Consider the following 18,271-nt stretch of genomic DNA (forward strand, 5'->3'; position numbering starts at 1 on the left):
GAGGGGCTTGGGAAAAGTTTTGGAGTTGAGCTTTGGAGGAGGTGTCAAGGAAGCTAGAGAGCAGGAGGACTTAGGAGGAGCAAAGAAAATAATTCAGATGGTATTTTGAGACTAAGTTAGTGGTGACGTAGCTGAGGGTCAAGTTTTGGATGGCTTTGTAAGTTGTTGTTAGCATTTTGAATTTTAATTTTATTAGTTAGGTGACAATTAACAATAACCCATTCATGACAAAGGTAAAAAAAATCCTAAACACAATCTGGCAACTTTGACATGTGTTAGTAAAATTGCCCATATTAAATACTTCCATTTGGTGGTGAATGGTAATGAATATTTCTTGATTTTTAAAACATTTTTATAATCAAAGGAAATTTGGCCCAAAATAGCCTCTGGTGATTGAAGCAATGCCACATTTGTTGTTTTCACCCATAGTAGGGTCCAGAAACAATGGTGTGCATTTTTTAACCCTACCTAAAACACACTAAGGGTATTTACCGGTATCAAAACTCAAGCATGGAGTCTGGTGCAGCTGTGCATAGTAACGGCGGTTGGACTCCATCTGTAAAACAAAGAGAGGGGAAGGGAGGGAGACAGCATGACCACTGTGGAGTAGTAAGTTCCAACAAGGTTTAATTACAAAGAACAGGTAAAAATGAATACTCACAAATGTATAAAAAAAAAATACTAATTAACCTTTGACCCTGACCTTAACCCCAACCCTGACACTGACCTAGATCAAACTCTGATATAGAATTGTTTTCTTTTTTTTATCTTGCCTACTTTTCTTTGTTTACATTTTCCTCCTCTGGCCATTCAGAGGGGAAAATACACACAGAGCAGTCTGTACAATGACTAATCACTGTGAATCGCATTTCCAGCACAAACGTATGCACAAACGTATGCATGCATATATGTGACCTCACAGAAAAAGAGCACTTCAGTGAGGCTGCATATATGTGTAAAGGCAGCAGAAAGAGGTAAAAACCGTGCATGGGGACCCCATTCTGGTGTTCTGTCGGTCCAAATACTCCTTTTTTTTCTCTGTAGTATTCCTGTGCTGTGCTGCAGCATCTTGTTGCAAGATTCCCAGGGATCTTGTTGCAAGTAGGTTGACCTCACCCAATCCATACAGAAGTCAGGTAAGGCCCATTTCACACTTGTGTGAAAGTCATGTGATTTTGCAATGATTTTTGACTAGATTTTGCCACGACTTGAAGCAATGCCTGTGTAGTCTTGAGGTCTATGAACCTCAAATCGCATCAACGTCAGACCAAAGTAGTGCTGTTTGTTAAGTTTCTGTGACTTGACCCCGCACAGATATAAATGGTACTCATTGGAAATCATGGGGTACGACTTGTCATGGGACTTTGCAGTGCCAAATCGATGGACAAGTCACACAAGTGTGAAAGGGGCTTAAAAGGATGTATATTATCTATTTTTCTTTCCACAGTTTCTTTATTTGCACTTTTAATTAGGATTTAGGAAGGGAAGGGGAGAATGCATTGGAAAATGGACTTTGCCTAAAGGGCATAATCCATTTAAGATGCACAGCTAAAATATTTACATTTGAAAAAGTGCACAGATTATTAAGCAAACACACAGTATTTACTTAAGGGCACTAAACTTTCCAAGTCTGTGTAACAGGTGTATACACTGTGGGAAAAGCAGCAGGTTGTGAGGAACCAGACTGCAGTGTATGAGAGTATAAAAGAGCTGGGACTAAAAGCTGTAAGCAGTTCACTGCTGATGTGACAACGTTACATGAGATGTCTAGGTTATTTCTTCTATGGCTTCTCTTGAGTTCTGGAAATGCTGATCCTAACATTTCAGAGCACAATCAAGGTTTTCCACCTAGATGGGATCTTGTTCCAGGCAGCCTAAATGATTTTAAGATTCAAAATGGCAAAATTGTCATCAATCCCTGGGATTACTTAGAAAGGATGGGGATGTATAAAATATTACTGAATGCTACTGAGCCGTATTTGGATATGATGAATTCAGGAAACCAAAGGAATATTCTTTGGGGATTACCTCTGCAGTTTGCATGGCAGTTCCAGACAGGTAATTTGAGATTTCTATTTGAGGACTCGGGATAATGTGGGATTAATTTTCTGCGGAAATCCAATAAAATGTAGTCCTGAAATTGCTTAGAATGAGTTTACAATATTCACTAGTGTTTAATTTAGGTAATTATTAATTAAATGCTTTCTAAATTTGCATTATACAGGCTGCATTGTACGGGTTCAAGGATAATTTGCTGCAGACTGACCACAGATACTCTTCGGATTAATGATCTGGAGGAAGATGCTATTAAGCATTTGGGGCTAGATTCATGTACATTTGCGGCGGCGTAACATATAGCATTTACGTTACACCGCTGCAAGTTTTACGGGCAAGTGCTTGATTCACAATGTACTTGCCTGTAAAGTTGCGGCGGCGTAGCGTAAATCCCTCCGGCGCAAGACCGCCTAATTCAAATGGGGCGTGGACCATTTAAATTAGGCGCGTTCCCGCGCCGAACGTACTGCGCATGCTCCGTTTTGAAATTTCCCGCCGTGCTTTGCGCGAAATGATGTCGCACCGACGTAATTTTTTGAACGTCAACGTGAGTTACGTCCTTTCCTATTCACGGACGACTTACGCAAAAAAAAAAAAAAAATTAAAAATTCGACGCGGTAACGACGGCCATACTTTAACATGGCAAGTCTATCTATATGCCACCAAACAGCAGCTTTAACTATACGCTGGGAAAAGCCGGCCGTAAGAGAATGCGACGGCCGCACGTACCTTCGTGGATCGACAGAAAATGCTAATTAGCATACCCGACGCGGAAAACGACGCGAAATCCACCCAGCGGGCGCCAAAGTATTACACCTACGAACCGAAGGCGTACGAAGCCGTACGCCTGTCGGATCGAAGCCAAAAGCCGTCGTATCTTGGTTTGAGGATTCAAACTAAAGATACGACGCGGAAAATTTGAAAGTACACTGGAGTATCAGTAGATACTCCGGCGTACTTCTTCTGTGAATCTGGCCCTTGAATTCTAGTTAAAACACAGCTAAGTAACAGTGGGTGGATTTACTAAAACTGGAGTACAAAGAATCTGGTGCAGCTGTGAAAAGCAACCAATCAGCTTATAGGTTTTGTTGAAAAGCTTAATTGAAAAAGCTGAAGATAGAAGCTGATTGGTTACTATGCATGGCTGCACCAGATTCCGTGTGCTCCCGTTTTAGTAAATCCCCCCCCCCCCAGTGTGTTTTTTTTTTTTGGAGGGGGGGGTTATTTAAAAGAAGAACAAAAAAAAATTCACCTGAAAAGAATATTTACCAAGCAGCCACTCACATAATACATTTCTATGCTGAAGGCTATTATAAAACGTTGAGTTCTGTAAAATGTATACACTGTGGAGACTTGGCTCCTTGCACAGATAGAAAGGGCTGCAAGGGCTAGGACAGTGATAATAATGGGGGATTTTAACTACTTTACTTTGAAATTGACTGGCGTAATTGCACTGCTGGAACAGTTAAAGGGCAGAATGTATAAACCTTTTACAAAACAGTTTTATGGTACAGTTGATACACGTCTCTACTAGAAATGATGCTCTGCTGGACCTGGTAAACACAACCATGCACAGCTTATTGCTAATGTTCATACATACGAACAACTGGGTAGCAGTGGCCATAACATGATTTCATTTAGAGCCAGTTCACACTATCTGCAGTGACAGAGGTTTTACCACATGGTAAATCCTTTGTCGCCGAAGGCACACACGGAAACAATTGCTTCCTGTGTGTCCTATTCAGACTGCAATTTGGCTGAGGGCCAGTGTGAATTGGCCCTTAAAGGGATTGTATTTGTACGTGTTTTTTCACCTTAATGCATCCTATGCATTAAGGTGAAAAAAACACCTGGCTGTCATGGGCCCCCTAGCCCCCCATTTTACTTACCTGAGCCTGTTCACCTGCTCTGCATGTCCCCCTTCGTCCTTATTTTCACAGAGTCTCAGCATTGATTGGATAGATTAATAGCAGGGCAGCCATTGGCTCCCGCTGCTGTCAATCAAATCCAATGACGCGGCTGCTGGGGGGCAGTACCGGGTCATACACTTGGCGTCTATGGACACAGAGTGTATGACACAGGAGCACGCCCGCAAGGTAGCCCCCTTTGGTAGAGAGAGCTTCCCAGAGGGGGTAAGCTATTGCAGGGAGGAGCCGCAAGAACCACTGTGGGACCCCAGAACAGCAGGATCGGGGCCACTCTGTGCAAATCGAACTGCACAGTGGAGGTAAGTATAATATGTTTGTTATTTAAAAAAAAAAAAAAAATGTATGTTTCCTGTTTGTGCTTGTTGTTTACAGCTAACATTAAAGGGGTTGTAAAGGCTTATTTTTAACTTCAAATAAGGCTGGGAGGGGAATTTTGGCACGGAGAGTACAGAAATTGAAATTCTTCAAAATGACTATGCGAACACACTGCAAAGTTTATCCCTCATGGGTAATACGTTTAAAAGACTAAAAATAAAACCTAAAGATAAAAAAACACACAAGGCTTGTGTGGAATTTAGCTCTAAAGATATGAAAGTTAAAAACAATGGCGTACAAGCACTCTTAAATCTTGATTAACAAGATTTAAGAGTGCTTGTTAATCATACAATACATATAAAAAATCATTAATGATGTAAATAAAAATGATAAAAGACGGAGAATGAATCTCAAAAAAATGTTCTGGGGAGTGAACCCCTTTAAGTTAGTCTCTAGTGTGAATGCTGCAGTTGGTGGCGAGGCTTCTTCAGGCACGGGCTGGGGACCCAGAGACTGTGAGAGCTGAAAGGCAAGAAAGAAAAGAGAAGCCCTAGGCAATTCCTAGTGCAGCATTATTTTATTAAAATTCGTAAAGTATTGTCATTATAGATTGCACTCACATAGTGCTCAGTTGGTGAGGGCTAAAAAGAGAAGAGGGTTGGGACTTTGTGTGAGGCAATTACATCAAATTGCCTCCATCCCTGTTTGACAATAAAGCAAGGTTGGGACTTTATATGAAGCATGTAGTTACGAATCAAAAAATACTTTATATTTCTTTAGTAATGGTATTCATGATTCATTGGCATTATCGGTAAAATTATCTATGTTGTAAACACATGATTGTAGCAACTGAAACTCAACGTTTTTCGAGTCGCCACTCATCAGGGGAAGATGTATAGTAGATGTCTAAGAAAGATATATTAAAACAAACAATAAAAAAATATTAAAAATTACACTTACATAAGAAGGGGGGAGGGAAAGGAAAAACGATCCATCCTGCTTACAGGCCGATTATGAATGAAATGTGTGGAGGCGAGCATTGGGGTAATTAAGGACATCATCTAGCACGGGAGCCGAAACGCCACAAGGTATGGTACAGCAGCAGGAAAACGTGAGAGTGAGTGTGACTGAGAGGGTGGTCCTCACCAAATAATCAATGGTGATATATATTAAAATCACCTATGCCCTCTGTGAATGAACGCAAAATATAATAATATATATATGTATGAGAATATATAGAAGGGATTGTGTTGAATTAATGGTGAGTGTTTGACCCTGTACTTGTCTTGTGAAGTAATGAGAGGTGGATATATGCAGAAGGGTTTGTAATTATACAAATCCCTGAATATGCGACAATCAAGCTAAGTGACAAGTAATGTAGATGCTCCAACAATATAGGAGCTTCAGTAAATAAGTGAAAAAACGAAACTCAAAACCATCACAAATACAAATCCAAGTTAGTGCATAGTGTCCCTGAAACAACGATTCTTTCAACCCGATTCTTGTCAAGCCTGCCTTGCCTACACACGATCGCGAAAAAAAAATGCTCGACCAAAGCGCGGTGACGTTTAACACGTACGATGGCACTATAAAGGGTAAGTACCATTCGGATGGCGCCACCCTTGGTGCTTCTTTTGCTGATTTTGTGTTAGTAAAAGTTTGGTGAGAGACATTTTGTGCTTTTCTTCAGTCTTCGTGCTTTTCTTTCTGTTACAGAGTGACGAATGTGCTATCTCCATTATGAAGGCTAGTTTTACCAGAACGAGCGCTCCCGTTTATAACTTGCTTCTGAGCATGCGCGTTTTTTTCACGTCGTTAAAGCCTACACACGACCATTTTTACGGCAACGTGAAAAACGACGCAAAAAAATAGAGCATGTTCTAAATTTATGCCCATTTTTCACGTCGTGAAAAATACCCTGGAGCCCACACACGATCGTTTTTAATTACATTAAAAAAGATGTAATTTTTCACGTCGTGTTTCGCAGCATTAGAAATCCTGAAGGCGGTGCTTGGTTTCGGGGTCCCGTACAGGGCTAGGCTCATGAAAATTCTCACACATGTGGTATCCCCGTACTCAGGAGAAGCAGTAGAATGTATTTTGAGGTGTAATTCCACATATAACCATGGCATGTGTGAGCAATATATCATTTAGTGACAACTTTTTGTAAAAATATTTTTTTTTGTCATTTTTCAATGGGACAAAAAAGTTAAATATTCAATGGCCTCAAGATGCCTCTCAGAAATTTCCTTGGGGGTGTCTACTTTTCAAAATGGGGTCATTTGGGGGGGGGGGGGGGGGTTGTACTGCCTGCCATTTTAGCACCTCAAGAAATGAGATCATACGCTAAAAACTGTGTAAATTCCAGAAAATGTACCCTAGTTTGTAGACGCTTTAACTTTTGAGCAAACCAATAAATATATGCTTATTAACATTTTTTTTTAACAAAGACCTGTGGCTGAATACATTTTGGCCTAAATGTTTGAGTTTATTTGGATTTTTTTACAACAAAAAGTAGAAAATATCATTTTTTTCAAAATTTTCGGTCTTTTTCCGTTTATATCGCAAAAAATAGAAATTGCAGAGGTAATCAAATACCATAAAAAGAAAGCTCTATTTGTGGGAAGAAAAGGACGCAAATTTCATTTGGGTACAACATTGCATGATTGCGCAATTACCAGTTAAAGCAGGGCAGTGCCAAATTGTAAAAAGTCCTCTGGTCTTTAGGCTGCCAAATGGTCCAGGCTTAAGTGGATAAAAAATATAAAAATGAAGGAACACTATTATAATTCAAAAGTTAAAAAGAATATAACAGTATGTAAAAAGGAAATCAAGGCCACACTAATTCAAAATGAATGACAGGTTGCAAAAGAGTAGGACAAAAGAATAGAGACTTGACACTTCATTGGTCAGAAATCACAAGGACTCGTGTCATAGAAACCACATATGAAATACCACTGCACAACCTGGGCTAGAAGGAACAAGCAGCACAGCGTTCCTCAGAACGGAGTGATCCCCGCTGAGCAAGTGGAGGTTCACAGGGCAGATCATCACTGATCTGCCCCGTGTGAAAGGGGCCTTAGAGGTGCCTCTCTTCTCTTTGAACTCTGTAAAAAAAAATGCTTTGATATACAAGTGCTTTGGATTACAAGCATGTTTCTGGAACAAATTATGCTCCCAAACCACGGTTTTACTGTACATACATACAGCCTTTTACCTTAGCTCTTACAATCAGCAAGCAAGTTGATTGAAAAAAAAAAAAAAAAACATAAAAAACAATGGATTTCCCCATTTACACAAGCGAGGTGGAGGAGGAATCCCCCTCGCTGTCCTCGACTGAATACACTGATAAGCATTTCAGCCAATTGACTGCAGGTGCTAATCAAATGAAAAAAAGGCCCCCACATTCATTATTTTATATCGTGATAATTAAAGGGGACCTGCATGGCTCTATACATGCATATAGAGGACCTGTCGAGACTCTTTACATGTAAAGGAATATCAAGAGGACCTGTCATGGCTCTATAAATGTATATAGGACTATAAATAGTACTTGACATGGCTCTATACATGTATAAAGGAGTATAACGAGGGCCTGTCATGGCTCTATAGATGTATAAAGAGGACCTGCATGGCTCTATACATGCATATAGAGGACCTGTCGAGACTCTTTACATGTAAAGGAATATAAAGAGGACCTGCCATGGCTCTATAAATGTATATAGGAGTATAAAGAGGACCTGTCATGGCTCTATACATGTATAACTAATCAATGTACGCTAATTGTGTTTTTTTTTTTTTTTTTGGTACCAAAAATATGTAGAAGAATACATATTGGCCTAAACTGAAGAAAATTGTTTATTTCTCTAAATTGTGGGGATATTTATTATAGCAAACAGTTAAAAAATATATATATTTATAGCACAAAAAATATGCTGCCCCGCTAAAAGTGCTGCCTGGTTGACTATTTTGTTTTTTAATCAAACCTAGGACGGTTAATAGTTGACTCTGGCGCAACCAGTGGACCAAACACTGAGGAGGACCAGACATTAGTCTCTGGGAGAAGTTGGTGGGCTTGTAAGTATACCTGTATGTTTATTTATGTTTGAGGTAGAAAATCATAGTTTATCACATAATCAAATAAATAATCAGATATAGCATACCTTGAGTAAAAGGTTTTGGAATACTTGTATTTTAATTTGTAAAATATTTTATTAAACAAAGATTTAAAAGACAGATAAGGAATTCCTTTTATAAAATCAAGGATAAATGATCATATGAAGTGTTAAGAGTACAAGTACAGATTTCAAAGGAAGTCCCATTTGTTAAAGGAGAGGCAAAAATTACTTTTCAAAATTGCCTTTACTTCAGTTAATTATTTGACAAATATTGGAGGTCCGTGCAGAATTAGTGTAGCCTGCTTAAATCTTCAAATTCTGCCTCCAAAATCTTGTTCTTGCCTGTGCAATTGAGCCACTTTCCAGTTCAGGGTGGTCAACTTATTATTTATACCCATTGGCATAGCTATAGAGGATGCAGGGGGTGCCATTGCGACCCAGCCCCATGCTCCAGGGGGCCTTTGTGGGCCTCCCTGTTTTACACCTAGACATGAGGGGCAGCATTAAATAGAATCAATTCCCACCAATTTCTTACTGCAGCTGCTGAAAGCCTGCTTTCCCCTCCTATCCAAAAACAGAAGGGATTGGTTCATGTATATGCCATCCCTCCTGTCTGATTTATTCATCTCTGCTGGCCAGGGTAAAAACATTGGAAGGGAAGTTTTGAAGATCTCGTGGAGCAAAAAGCCTGGAATCATTTAGCACTAGAACCAGCCATAGTTCTGCAATTCTTAAAACTGGGGCTGGAAAATAACTTTTAATGTATTTCAACCTAGGCTCAAGTTTCAGCCGTGTCTGCACTGACAAGGATTCAATGGGCCCATAACACTGAGTGATGCAATTTCTAAGGGCTTTCATGAAATTAAGACCTCCCAGACAACCATTGTTCCCTAAGTGGGATTTGCATTCAGTCTATGAAGCTCTATCAAGGCCTCTCTTCTATCCTACAGAATTGATTACTCTCTGCAATCTAAACCTAGACTGTATTTCTAGTTGCCATCAGCTCTGAATAATTATGTCAGAGCTGCAGGTTTTTGGACACGAGGAGCCACGCCTAACGTTCTACCCTGACAGAGTAGTCTTAAAACCTTCTGCTTTATCCCTGAGGTGAGGTGTGGCCTAACTCTGAAGGCCTACTTGGCAGCTACCTCTTTATTCAGGAAAGCTGAAATCTGTGCTTGGTCCCGCATGCCTTAAAGTGGATGTAAACCCTCACATACCCAGTGAATTGAACAGCCTCAGATGATACAAAGAGATGAATCAAATCCTCAAACATAAGTTTTACATGTATATCTGCTGTCTTCAGCTTTACATACGGTTTAGAAAGTGCACGTCCTGTTAGGGTTTTCTCTTCCTGATTCACCTGTGTGTGTGGATTCTTGCCATACACTTTGAGACAGCTGATTTGAGGAAAGGTACACACCCCCTCCACATAGGCAGAGACTTGCAGAGCAGTGCTGTGAATAGACCAGTAGAGTTGAGCGGACACCTGGATGTTAGGGTTCGGACCCGAACCCAGACTTTGAAAAAAAAGTTCGGGTTCGGGACCGAACCCGAACCCGGACTTTGACCCGAACCCCATTGAAGTCAATGGGGACCCGGACTTTTGACTACAAAAATGTCTCTAAAAAATGAAGGGAAAGGGCTGGAGGGCTGCAAATGGCAGCAAAATGTCGGGAAGAGCATGGCAAGTACTCTGGAAATAAATGTGGATAGGGAAATAACTTAAAATAACATAAAAAAATTAAAATAAAAAATATAATGATTTTTGACCTTTGAGGACGAGGTCCATACAGTTTTGTTCAAAATTATTGAACCCCCCAATGCTGTAAAGGGTTTTAGGGAATATAGTGTACATTTGTAATTGTATTCAGAATGAAATCCTACAAGGACTTCATAAAGAACCATATGCAACAAATATGACATCAATTGGTTTTGTAATACAGTAGTAAATGCTTGCTGTCTCCAAAGAATAAGAGTGGACTGCAGTATGCCGAAACCACACACGTTTTGGGATTGTGTTCTGTCGACTGATGAAACAAAATTACAACTGTTTGGGCCCATGGATCAACGCTATGTTTGGAGGAGGAAGAACAAGACCTATGATGAAAAGAACACCTTGCCTACTGTGAAGCATGGCGGGGGGTCAATCATGCTTTGGGGCTGTTTTGCTTCTGCAGGTACAGGGAAGCTTCAGCGTGTGCAAGGTACCATGAATTCTCTTCAGTACCAGGAGATATTGGATGACAATGTGATGCAGTCTGTCACAAACCTGAGGCTTGGGAGACGTTGGACCTTTCAACAGGACAATTATCTCAAGCATACCTCCAACTCCACTAGAGCATGGTTGCAGATTAAAGGCTGGAACATTTTGGAGTGGCCATCGCAGTCACCAGAATTAAATCCGATTGAGAACCTCTGGTGGGACTTAAAGAAAGCAGTTGCAGTGCGCAAGCCTAAGAATGTGACTGAAGGTGGAAGCGGCGGTGGAGGAGGAGGAGGAGGAGGTAGCCAACACAGTAGGTTTTGGTTTTTAATTGATTTATTTTTTAAATTAGGGTAAACCCCAAAATAGTGAGACAGATCTAGGGTTGCTACCTCATCCCTTTAAACCTGAACACAGAGTTACACAGGTTCTGGGGCTAATTTGATGTCGATAAGGCACCAAGTGAGTTTAATTAGCAGCACCTTAATCAGCCAGAGAACCTGTGTAATTAATATGTTTTTGCTTTAAAAGGGATGAGATGGCAACCCTAGAAAGCTCAGAAAAAAACAATGGCTGGGTAAGGCCGGCCCGGTGTCTATTCTGCACAAGGTACGGACAACTCCTCTGGGATCCATGCCTGGTTCATTTTAATGAACGTGAGCTTGTCCACATTGGATCTAGACAGGCGGCTGCGCTTGTCTGTGATAACGCCCCCTGCCGTGCTAAATACATGTTCAGACAATACACTGGCCGCAGGGCAGGCCAGCACCTCCAAGGCGTAAAGGGCAAGCTCAGGCCATGTGCCCAATTTGGAGACCCAGAAGTTTAAGGGGACATAGCCGTCATTCAGTACGTGTAGGGGTGTGCTCACATACTGCTCCACCATGTTGCTGAAATGCTGCCTCCTGCTAAAACGTTCCATATCAGCTGGTGGTGCTGTTTGTTGTGGCGTGCTGACAAAGCTTTTCCACATTTCGGCCATGCTAACCCTGCCTTCTGAGGTGCTGGCGGTGCCCCTGCTGCGTTGGCGACTTCTTCCTCCTCCTCTGCCTTCGCCTTCTGCTTCCACTGTGGCCCCGCTGCCAGGTGGGAATTGCACCAGCAGCGCGTCTAACAGCGTGCTCTTGTACTCGCGCATCTTGCGTTCACGCTCCAGTGAGGGGATTAAGGATGGTACATTGTCCTTGTAATGGGGATCCAGCAGCGTGGCCACCCAGTAATCAGCACCTGTCATAATGTGCGAAACACGCCGGTCGTTGCGGAAACACTGCAGCATGTAATTGCTCATGTGTGCCAGGCTGCCCAGAGTCAACGAAAAGCTGTCCTCTGTGGGAGGTGTATCATCTGTGTCCTCTGTATCCCCCCAGCCACGCACCAGTAATGGCCATGAGCTGGTCTGGATGCCATCCTGCTGTGAACATGGTTCCTCCTCCTCCTCCATGTCTTCCTCCTCCTCATCCTCCACCGCGTCATCCTCCAGAACTGTGTCCTTGCTAGACAATTGTATACCTGGCCTTTGTTGGTACACGAACCCACCCTCTGAGCCACTTGTGAATGACTGCCCTGAAAGCCTTGCAAATGATCCTGATTCCTCCTCCTCCTGTGCCACATCCTCTTCCATCATCACCCGTAGCGTTTTTTCAAGGAGGTATAGAAGTGGGATGGTCACGCTGAGAGCGGCGTCATTGGCACTGGCCATGTTGGTGGAGTACTCAAAACAGCGCAACAAGGCACACAGGTCTCGCATGGAGGCCCAGTTATTGGTGGTAAAGTGGTTCTGTTCCGCAGAGCGACTCACGCGTGCGTGCTGCAGCTGGAACTCCACTATCGCCTGCTGCTGCTTGCACAGTCTGGCCAGCATGTGCAAGGTGGAGTTCCACCTTGTGGGCACATCACATATGAGGCGGTGAGCGGGAAGGCCGAAGTTACGCTGCAGCGCTGCCAGGCGAGCAGCAGCAGGGTGAGAACGCCGAAAGTGCGCACAGACGGCCCGCACTTTCTGCAGCAGCTGTGGCATATTGGGGTAAGTTCTCAGGAAACTCGGCACCACCAAATTCAGCACATGCGCCAGGCAAGGAATGTGCATCAAACCGGCTAGGCCCAGAGCTGCTACGAGATTTCGCCCGTTATCGCACACCACCAGGCACGGCTTGAGGCTCACTGACGCCAACCACTCATCAGTCTGTTGTTCCATGTCCCTCCACAACTCCTGCGCGGTGTGTGGTTTTTCCCCCAAACAGGAAAGTTTTAAAACTGCCTGCTGGCGTTTACCCATGGCTGTGCTGAAGTTGGTGGTGAGTTTGTTACGCTGACTGGATGAGGAGGCGGTAGCGGATGAGGAAGCGGAGTAGAAGGAGTTAGGAACAGGAGGCAAACTGAAGCGCCTTGCAATCCTCGGTGGATGAAGGACATGCGCCAAACTGCTATCCGCCACAGGCCCAGCCGCCACTGCATTTACCCAGTGCGCTGTTAGGGAGATATAACGTCCCTGACCGTGCTTACTGGTCCACGTATCCGTAGTTAGGTGGACCTTGCCACAGATGGCGTTGCGCAGTGCACACCTGATTTTGTCCCCCACTTGGTTGTGCAGGGAAGCGATGGCTCGCCTGGAAAAGTAGTGGTGGCTGGGCACGACGTACTGTGGGACAGCCAATGCCATCAGGCTTTTAAAACTCTGCGTCTCCACCAGACGGAATGACAGCATTTCAAAGGCCAGTAATTTTGAAATGCTGGCATTCAGGGCCAGGGATCGCGGGTGGGTAGAGGGGTACTTCCTCTTACGCTCCAGTGTTTGGGAGATGGAGAGCTGAATGCTTCCATGGGACATTGTGGAGATGTTTGGTGACCCAGGTGGTAGTGTTGCTTGCCGGTCCTCTAATTGAGGGGTGGCAGGTGGCACTGTCACTACGGAGGTGGATGAAGAGGCAGAGAGGCCCGAGACTGATGCAGAAGAGGAAGCAGGAGGAGCCAGAGACCTTTCTTGGTTTTTGCGCTGTCTACTCCACTGCAGCTCGTGCTTTGCACTTAGATGCCTGGTCATGCAGGTTGTGCTCAGGTTGAGAACGTTTATGCCTCGCTTCAGGCTCTGATTGTCATCAGCACATTGTGTGAAGAACTGCCACGCTAGGGAACTCCTTGGACCTGGCTTTGGTGTGCTCGGTCCCTTGCTGCGTTGGGCAGTAGCAGGCGTACTGTCTAGGGGACGGACGCTCTGCTTTGGAACCCTGCTCCCTCTTCTGCTGTGCTGGTGGCTCTGTGCGACCACCGTCTCTTCCTCCGAACTACATGGGTCACCTGCATGAGGTTGATTCCATGTTGGGTCGAGGACCTCATCGTCCTCCACATCATCTTCCACCCAGTCTTCACCACTGCCCTCCTTGTCGGTCTGTACAATTGCAAAAGCACCAGCAGTTGGCAACTGTGTTTCATCATCATCATGCAAGACGTGCTGTGATGGTCCCCCCATGAACTCATCCTGAAATATAAGTGGTTGGGCATCGGTGCCCTTCTGGGGCTGGGCTAGGTGGATGGCCCTGGGAACACATGCTAACAGACTCATCAAAAAGAAGAAGAGACTGCTGCATGCTTTGGGGCTCAGACTGCTTGGCTGATTTGCAAGGGGGTGAGGTGAAAGACTGATGGTGGACATCGGCTGCAGGCGCCAACTCTGAACTTTCAGCACAAGACTGGTTGGAAAACAATGTGAAGGAACTGGAGGCACTGTCAGCAACCCAATCTACTACCGCCTGTTCTGCTCCTGGCCTCAACATTCGTAGAGCTGGATTAGGCCCAACCAAATACCGCTGCAGGCTCTGGCGGCTACTCGCACCTGAGAAAGGTGTTTCACTTGTGCTTGTAGCTGGCACAGATTGACCACGTCCTCTCCCTGTAACAGGAGCTCCACCAGCAGCACCACGACCGCGGCCACGTCCCTTATTTGAGGTTTTCCTCATATTTCTCAAATTTAGGGTCTTGCCCTAATTTTGAGAAATTTTAAATACAAAAATAGTGTAAGCTGGTGAAATAGGCAGAGATTCAGCTATATATTTCTCTACCTATAGAAAGAGGCAGGAACACAGCCCTAAACAATGTACTGGCGGAGTGCTGGTGAAATGGGCAGAGATTCACCTATATATTTCTCAAATTTAGGGTCTTGCCCTAATTTTGAGAAATTTTAAATACAAAAATAGTGTAAGCTGGTGAAATAGGCAGAGATTCAGCTATATATTTCTCTACCTATAGCAAGAGGCAAGAACACAGCCCTAAACAATGTACTGGCGGAGTGCTGGTGAAATAGGCAGAGATTCACCTATATATTTCTCAAATTTAGGGTCTTGCCCTAATTTTGAGAAATTTTAAATACAAAAATAGTGTAAGCTGGTGAAATAGGCAGAGATTCACCTATATATTTCTCTACCTATAGCAAGAAGCAGGAACCCAGCCCTAAACAATTTACTGCACAGACAGTATATCACAGGGGAGAGGTGCAGTGCTGTTGAAATATTCAGAGTCACCTATAGATTTCTGACTGCCCCTATAGGAAAATTGCAGGAACCTGTCCCTGAACTATGTACTTGACAGAAAAACACAGTATATCACAGGTGCACAGGTGCAGTGCTGTTGAAATATTCAGAGTCACCTATAGATTTCTGACTGCCCCTATAGGAAAAACACAGTATATCACAGGTGCACAGGTGGTGGCAGGTGCAGTGCTGTTGAAATATTCAGAGTCACCTATAGAACCTGTCACTGAACTATGTACTTTATATAAAAACACACTATATCACAGGTGCACAGGTGGTGGCAGGTGCAGTGCTGTTGAAATATTCAGAGTCACCTATAGAACCTGTCACTGAACTATGTACTTTATAGAAAAACACACTATATCACAGGTGCACAGGTGGTGGCAGGTGCAGTGCTGTTGAAATATTCAGAGTCACCTATAGAACCTGTCACTGAACTATGTACTTTATAGAAAAACACACTATATCACAGGTGCACAGGTGGTGGCAGGTGCGGTGCTGTTGAAATATTCAGAGTCACGTATAGAACCTGTCACTGAACTATGTACTTTATAGAAAAACACAGTATATCACAGGTGCACAGGTGGTGGCAGGTGCAGTGCTGTTGAAATATTCAGAGTCACCTATAGAACCTGTCACTGAACTATGTACTTTATAGAAAAACACACTATATCACAGGTGCACAGGTGGTGGCAGGTGCAGTGCTGTTGAAATATTCAGAGTCACCTATAGAACCTGTCACTGAACTATGTACTTTATAGAAAAACACACTATATCACAGGTGCACAGGTGGTGGCAGGTGCGGTGCTGTTGAAATATTCAGAGTCACCTATAGAACCTGTCACTGAACTATGTACTTTATAGAAAAACACAGTATATCACAGGTGCAGTGCTGTTGAAATATTTCCCTATCGTAAGTGAAGCACAGTCAGTGACAGGGAGCCAGATAGCATTAGATGATGCAGATATAAAAAAAAATAAAGTGTGTTTCTTGAGATTTCTGGAGCCAGCAGAGTACACCTAAAACTGTCCCTGGACGCCAAATGCAGTCTTTCCCCATCGTAAGTGAAGCACAGTGACAGCGAGTCAGAAAGCATTAGATGATGTAGATATCAAAAAAATTAAGTTTGTTTCTTGAGATTTCTGGAGCACAGAACACCTAACACTGTCCCTGAACGCCGAATGCAGCAGCCTTTCCCTATCTAGAGTGAAGCAGAGTGACGATCTGTGCTGTGTGCCTCTATCTAATATAGAGGCACGTCACGATAGGTCACATGCTACACTGGCCAATCACAGCCATGCCATAAGCAGGCATGGCTGTGATCAGTTCCCAGTCACAGTTGTAAAACGAATGGCGATTGGCTGCCATGCAGCGCGCCAAAACATACCCGAACTCCGAACCCGAACCCGGACTTTTTCCAATTATTCGGGTTTGGGTCCGGGTTCGGGAAAAACCCAAAGTCTGTACCGAACCCGAACTTTACAGTTCGGGTTCACTCAACCCTATAGACCAGCTCTTTGTTAATTAATTTATAGCACCTACCCTGACCAAAAATTCAAGCTGGCCTTATCACAGTTGACAGATAACTTTTCAGAAGTTATTATGCTGCTAACAGAAGAACAGAGCAGGAGAAAGATACAGGACTTAGGGCTTTGAAAAGAGATAAGAAAACACTGCAGATATACAATGCTGTGAAAAAGTATTTGCACCCTCTCTGATTTTTATAATTTTTTTGCATATTTGTCACACTTAAATGACTCAGATCATCAAACAAATTTTATTATTGCACTAAGATTACCCGAGTAAATACAAAATGCAGTTTTTAAATGATGGTTTCATTTATTAAGGCAAAAAAGCCATCCAAACCTGTCTGGCTTTATGTGAAAAAGTAACTGTCCTGTTAACCTAATAACTGGTTGTGCCAACCTTGGCGGCAAGAACTGCAATTAAGCGTTTGCGATAACTGCCAATAAATCTATCATATTGCTGTAAAGCAGTGTTTCTCAATTCCAGTCCTCAGGCCCCCCCAACAGGTCAGGTTTTTAGGATTTCCCTCAGATGAAAAGGATGTGGTGATTACTAAGGCAGTGAAACTGATCAAATCACCTGTGCAAAATAATGGAAATCCTGAAAACCTGACCTGTTGGGGGGGCCTGAGGACTGGAATCGAGAAACACTGCTGTAAAGCAATTTTGGCCCACTCTTCTGTGCAGAATTGTTTTAATTTAGCCACATTGGAGGGTTTTCCTGCATGAACAGCCTGTGTAAAGTCAGGATACATCATCTCACTTGGATTTAAGTCCAAGCTTTGACTAGGCCACTCCAAAACCTCAACAGAATATTTGCCTAAAAGTCTTGGGATAATCAAGATGTTTGTTTGGTAAATGTGAAATGAGCCTTTGTGTTCTTTTTGGTCAACAGGGCCTTTGGCCTTGGAACTCTCCCATGAATGCCATTTTTGCCCAGTCACTTTCTTATTGTTGAATCATGAACACTAATCTTATCTGAGGTAAGTGAGGCCTGCAGTTCTTAAGATGTTGTTCTGGGTTCTTTTATGACCTCCTGGATGAGTCATCGTCATGCTCTTGGAGTAATTTTTGTAGGCCAGCCACTCCTGGGAAGGTTCACCACTGTTCCAAGTTATCTCCATTTGTTTATAATGGCTCTCTCTGTGGTTCACTGCACTTCCAAATCCTTAGAAATGGCTTTGAAACCCTTCCTAGGCCGATACATGTACATTACTTTCTTTCTAACCTGGTCTTGAATTTTTTTAGATTGTGGCATGATGTATGGCTTTTTGTGATCTGTTAGCGTGCTTCACTTTGTTAGACAGCTTATATTTATGTTATTTCTTGATTCAACAGGTCTGGCAGTTAGCAGGCCTGGGTGTAGCAAGTGAAATTTAACTCAGCTTTTCAAAAAATTGTGGTTATTCACAGTTCATTCATGATTCAGCATGGGAGGGAGAAATTACTTTTTTACATAGGGCCAGGCAGGTTTGAACAGTTTTTTTTCCCTTAATAAATGAAATAAAATTTGTTTGATGATCTGAATCATTTAATATTACACAAAGATGACACAAGTAAATCCAAGAAGCAGTTTTTAAATTATTAAGTGTGAGAAAT

At 43.0% G+C, this 18,271-nt stretch overlaps 1 protein-coding gene across 1 annotated transcript in view; it reads left to right on the forward strand.

Moving 5' to 3' along the window:
• Nucleotides 1–1,708: 1,708 nt before the first annotated feature.
• C4H6orf58 (chromosome 4 C6orf58 homolog) overlaps nucleotides 1,709–18,271 on the forward strand; it is an 80,098-nt gene continuing 63,535 nt past the window's right edge. The window contains exons 1-2 of the mRNA XM_040350390.1: nucleotides 1,709–2,058; nucleotides 8,289–8,375. Coding sequence (XP_040206324.1) covers nucleotides 1,764–2,058; nucleotides 8,289–8,375 — 382 coding nt within the window. The 5' untranslated portion in view covers nucleotides 1,709–1,763. The remainder of the gene's footprint in view (nucleotides 2,059–8,288; nucleotides 8,376–18,271) is intronic.

Source organism: Rana temporaria, chromosome 4 (genome assembly GCF_905171775.1).
Source record: "Rana temporaria chromosome 4, aRanTem1.1, whole genome shotgun sequence".
NCBI classification, from domain to species: domain Eukaryota; kingdom Metazoa; phylum Chordata; class Amphibia; order Anura; family Ranidae; genus Rana; species Rana temporaria.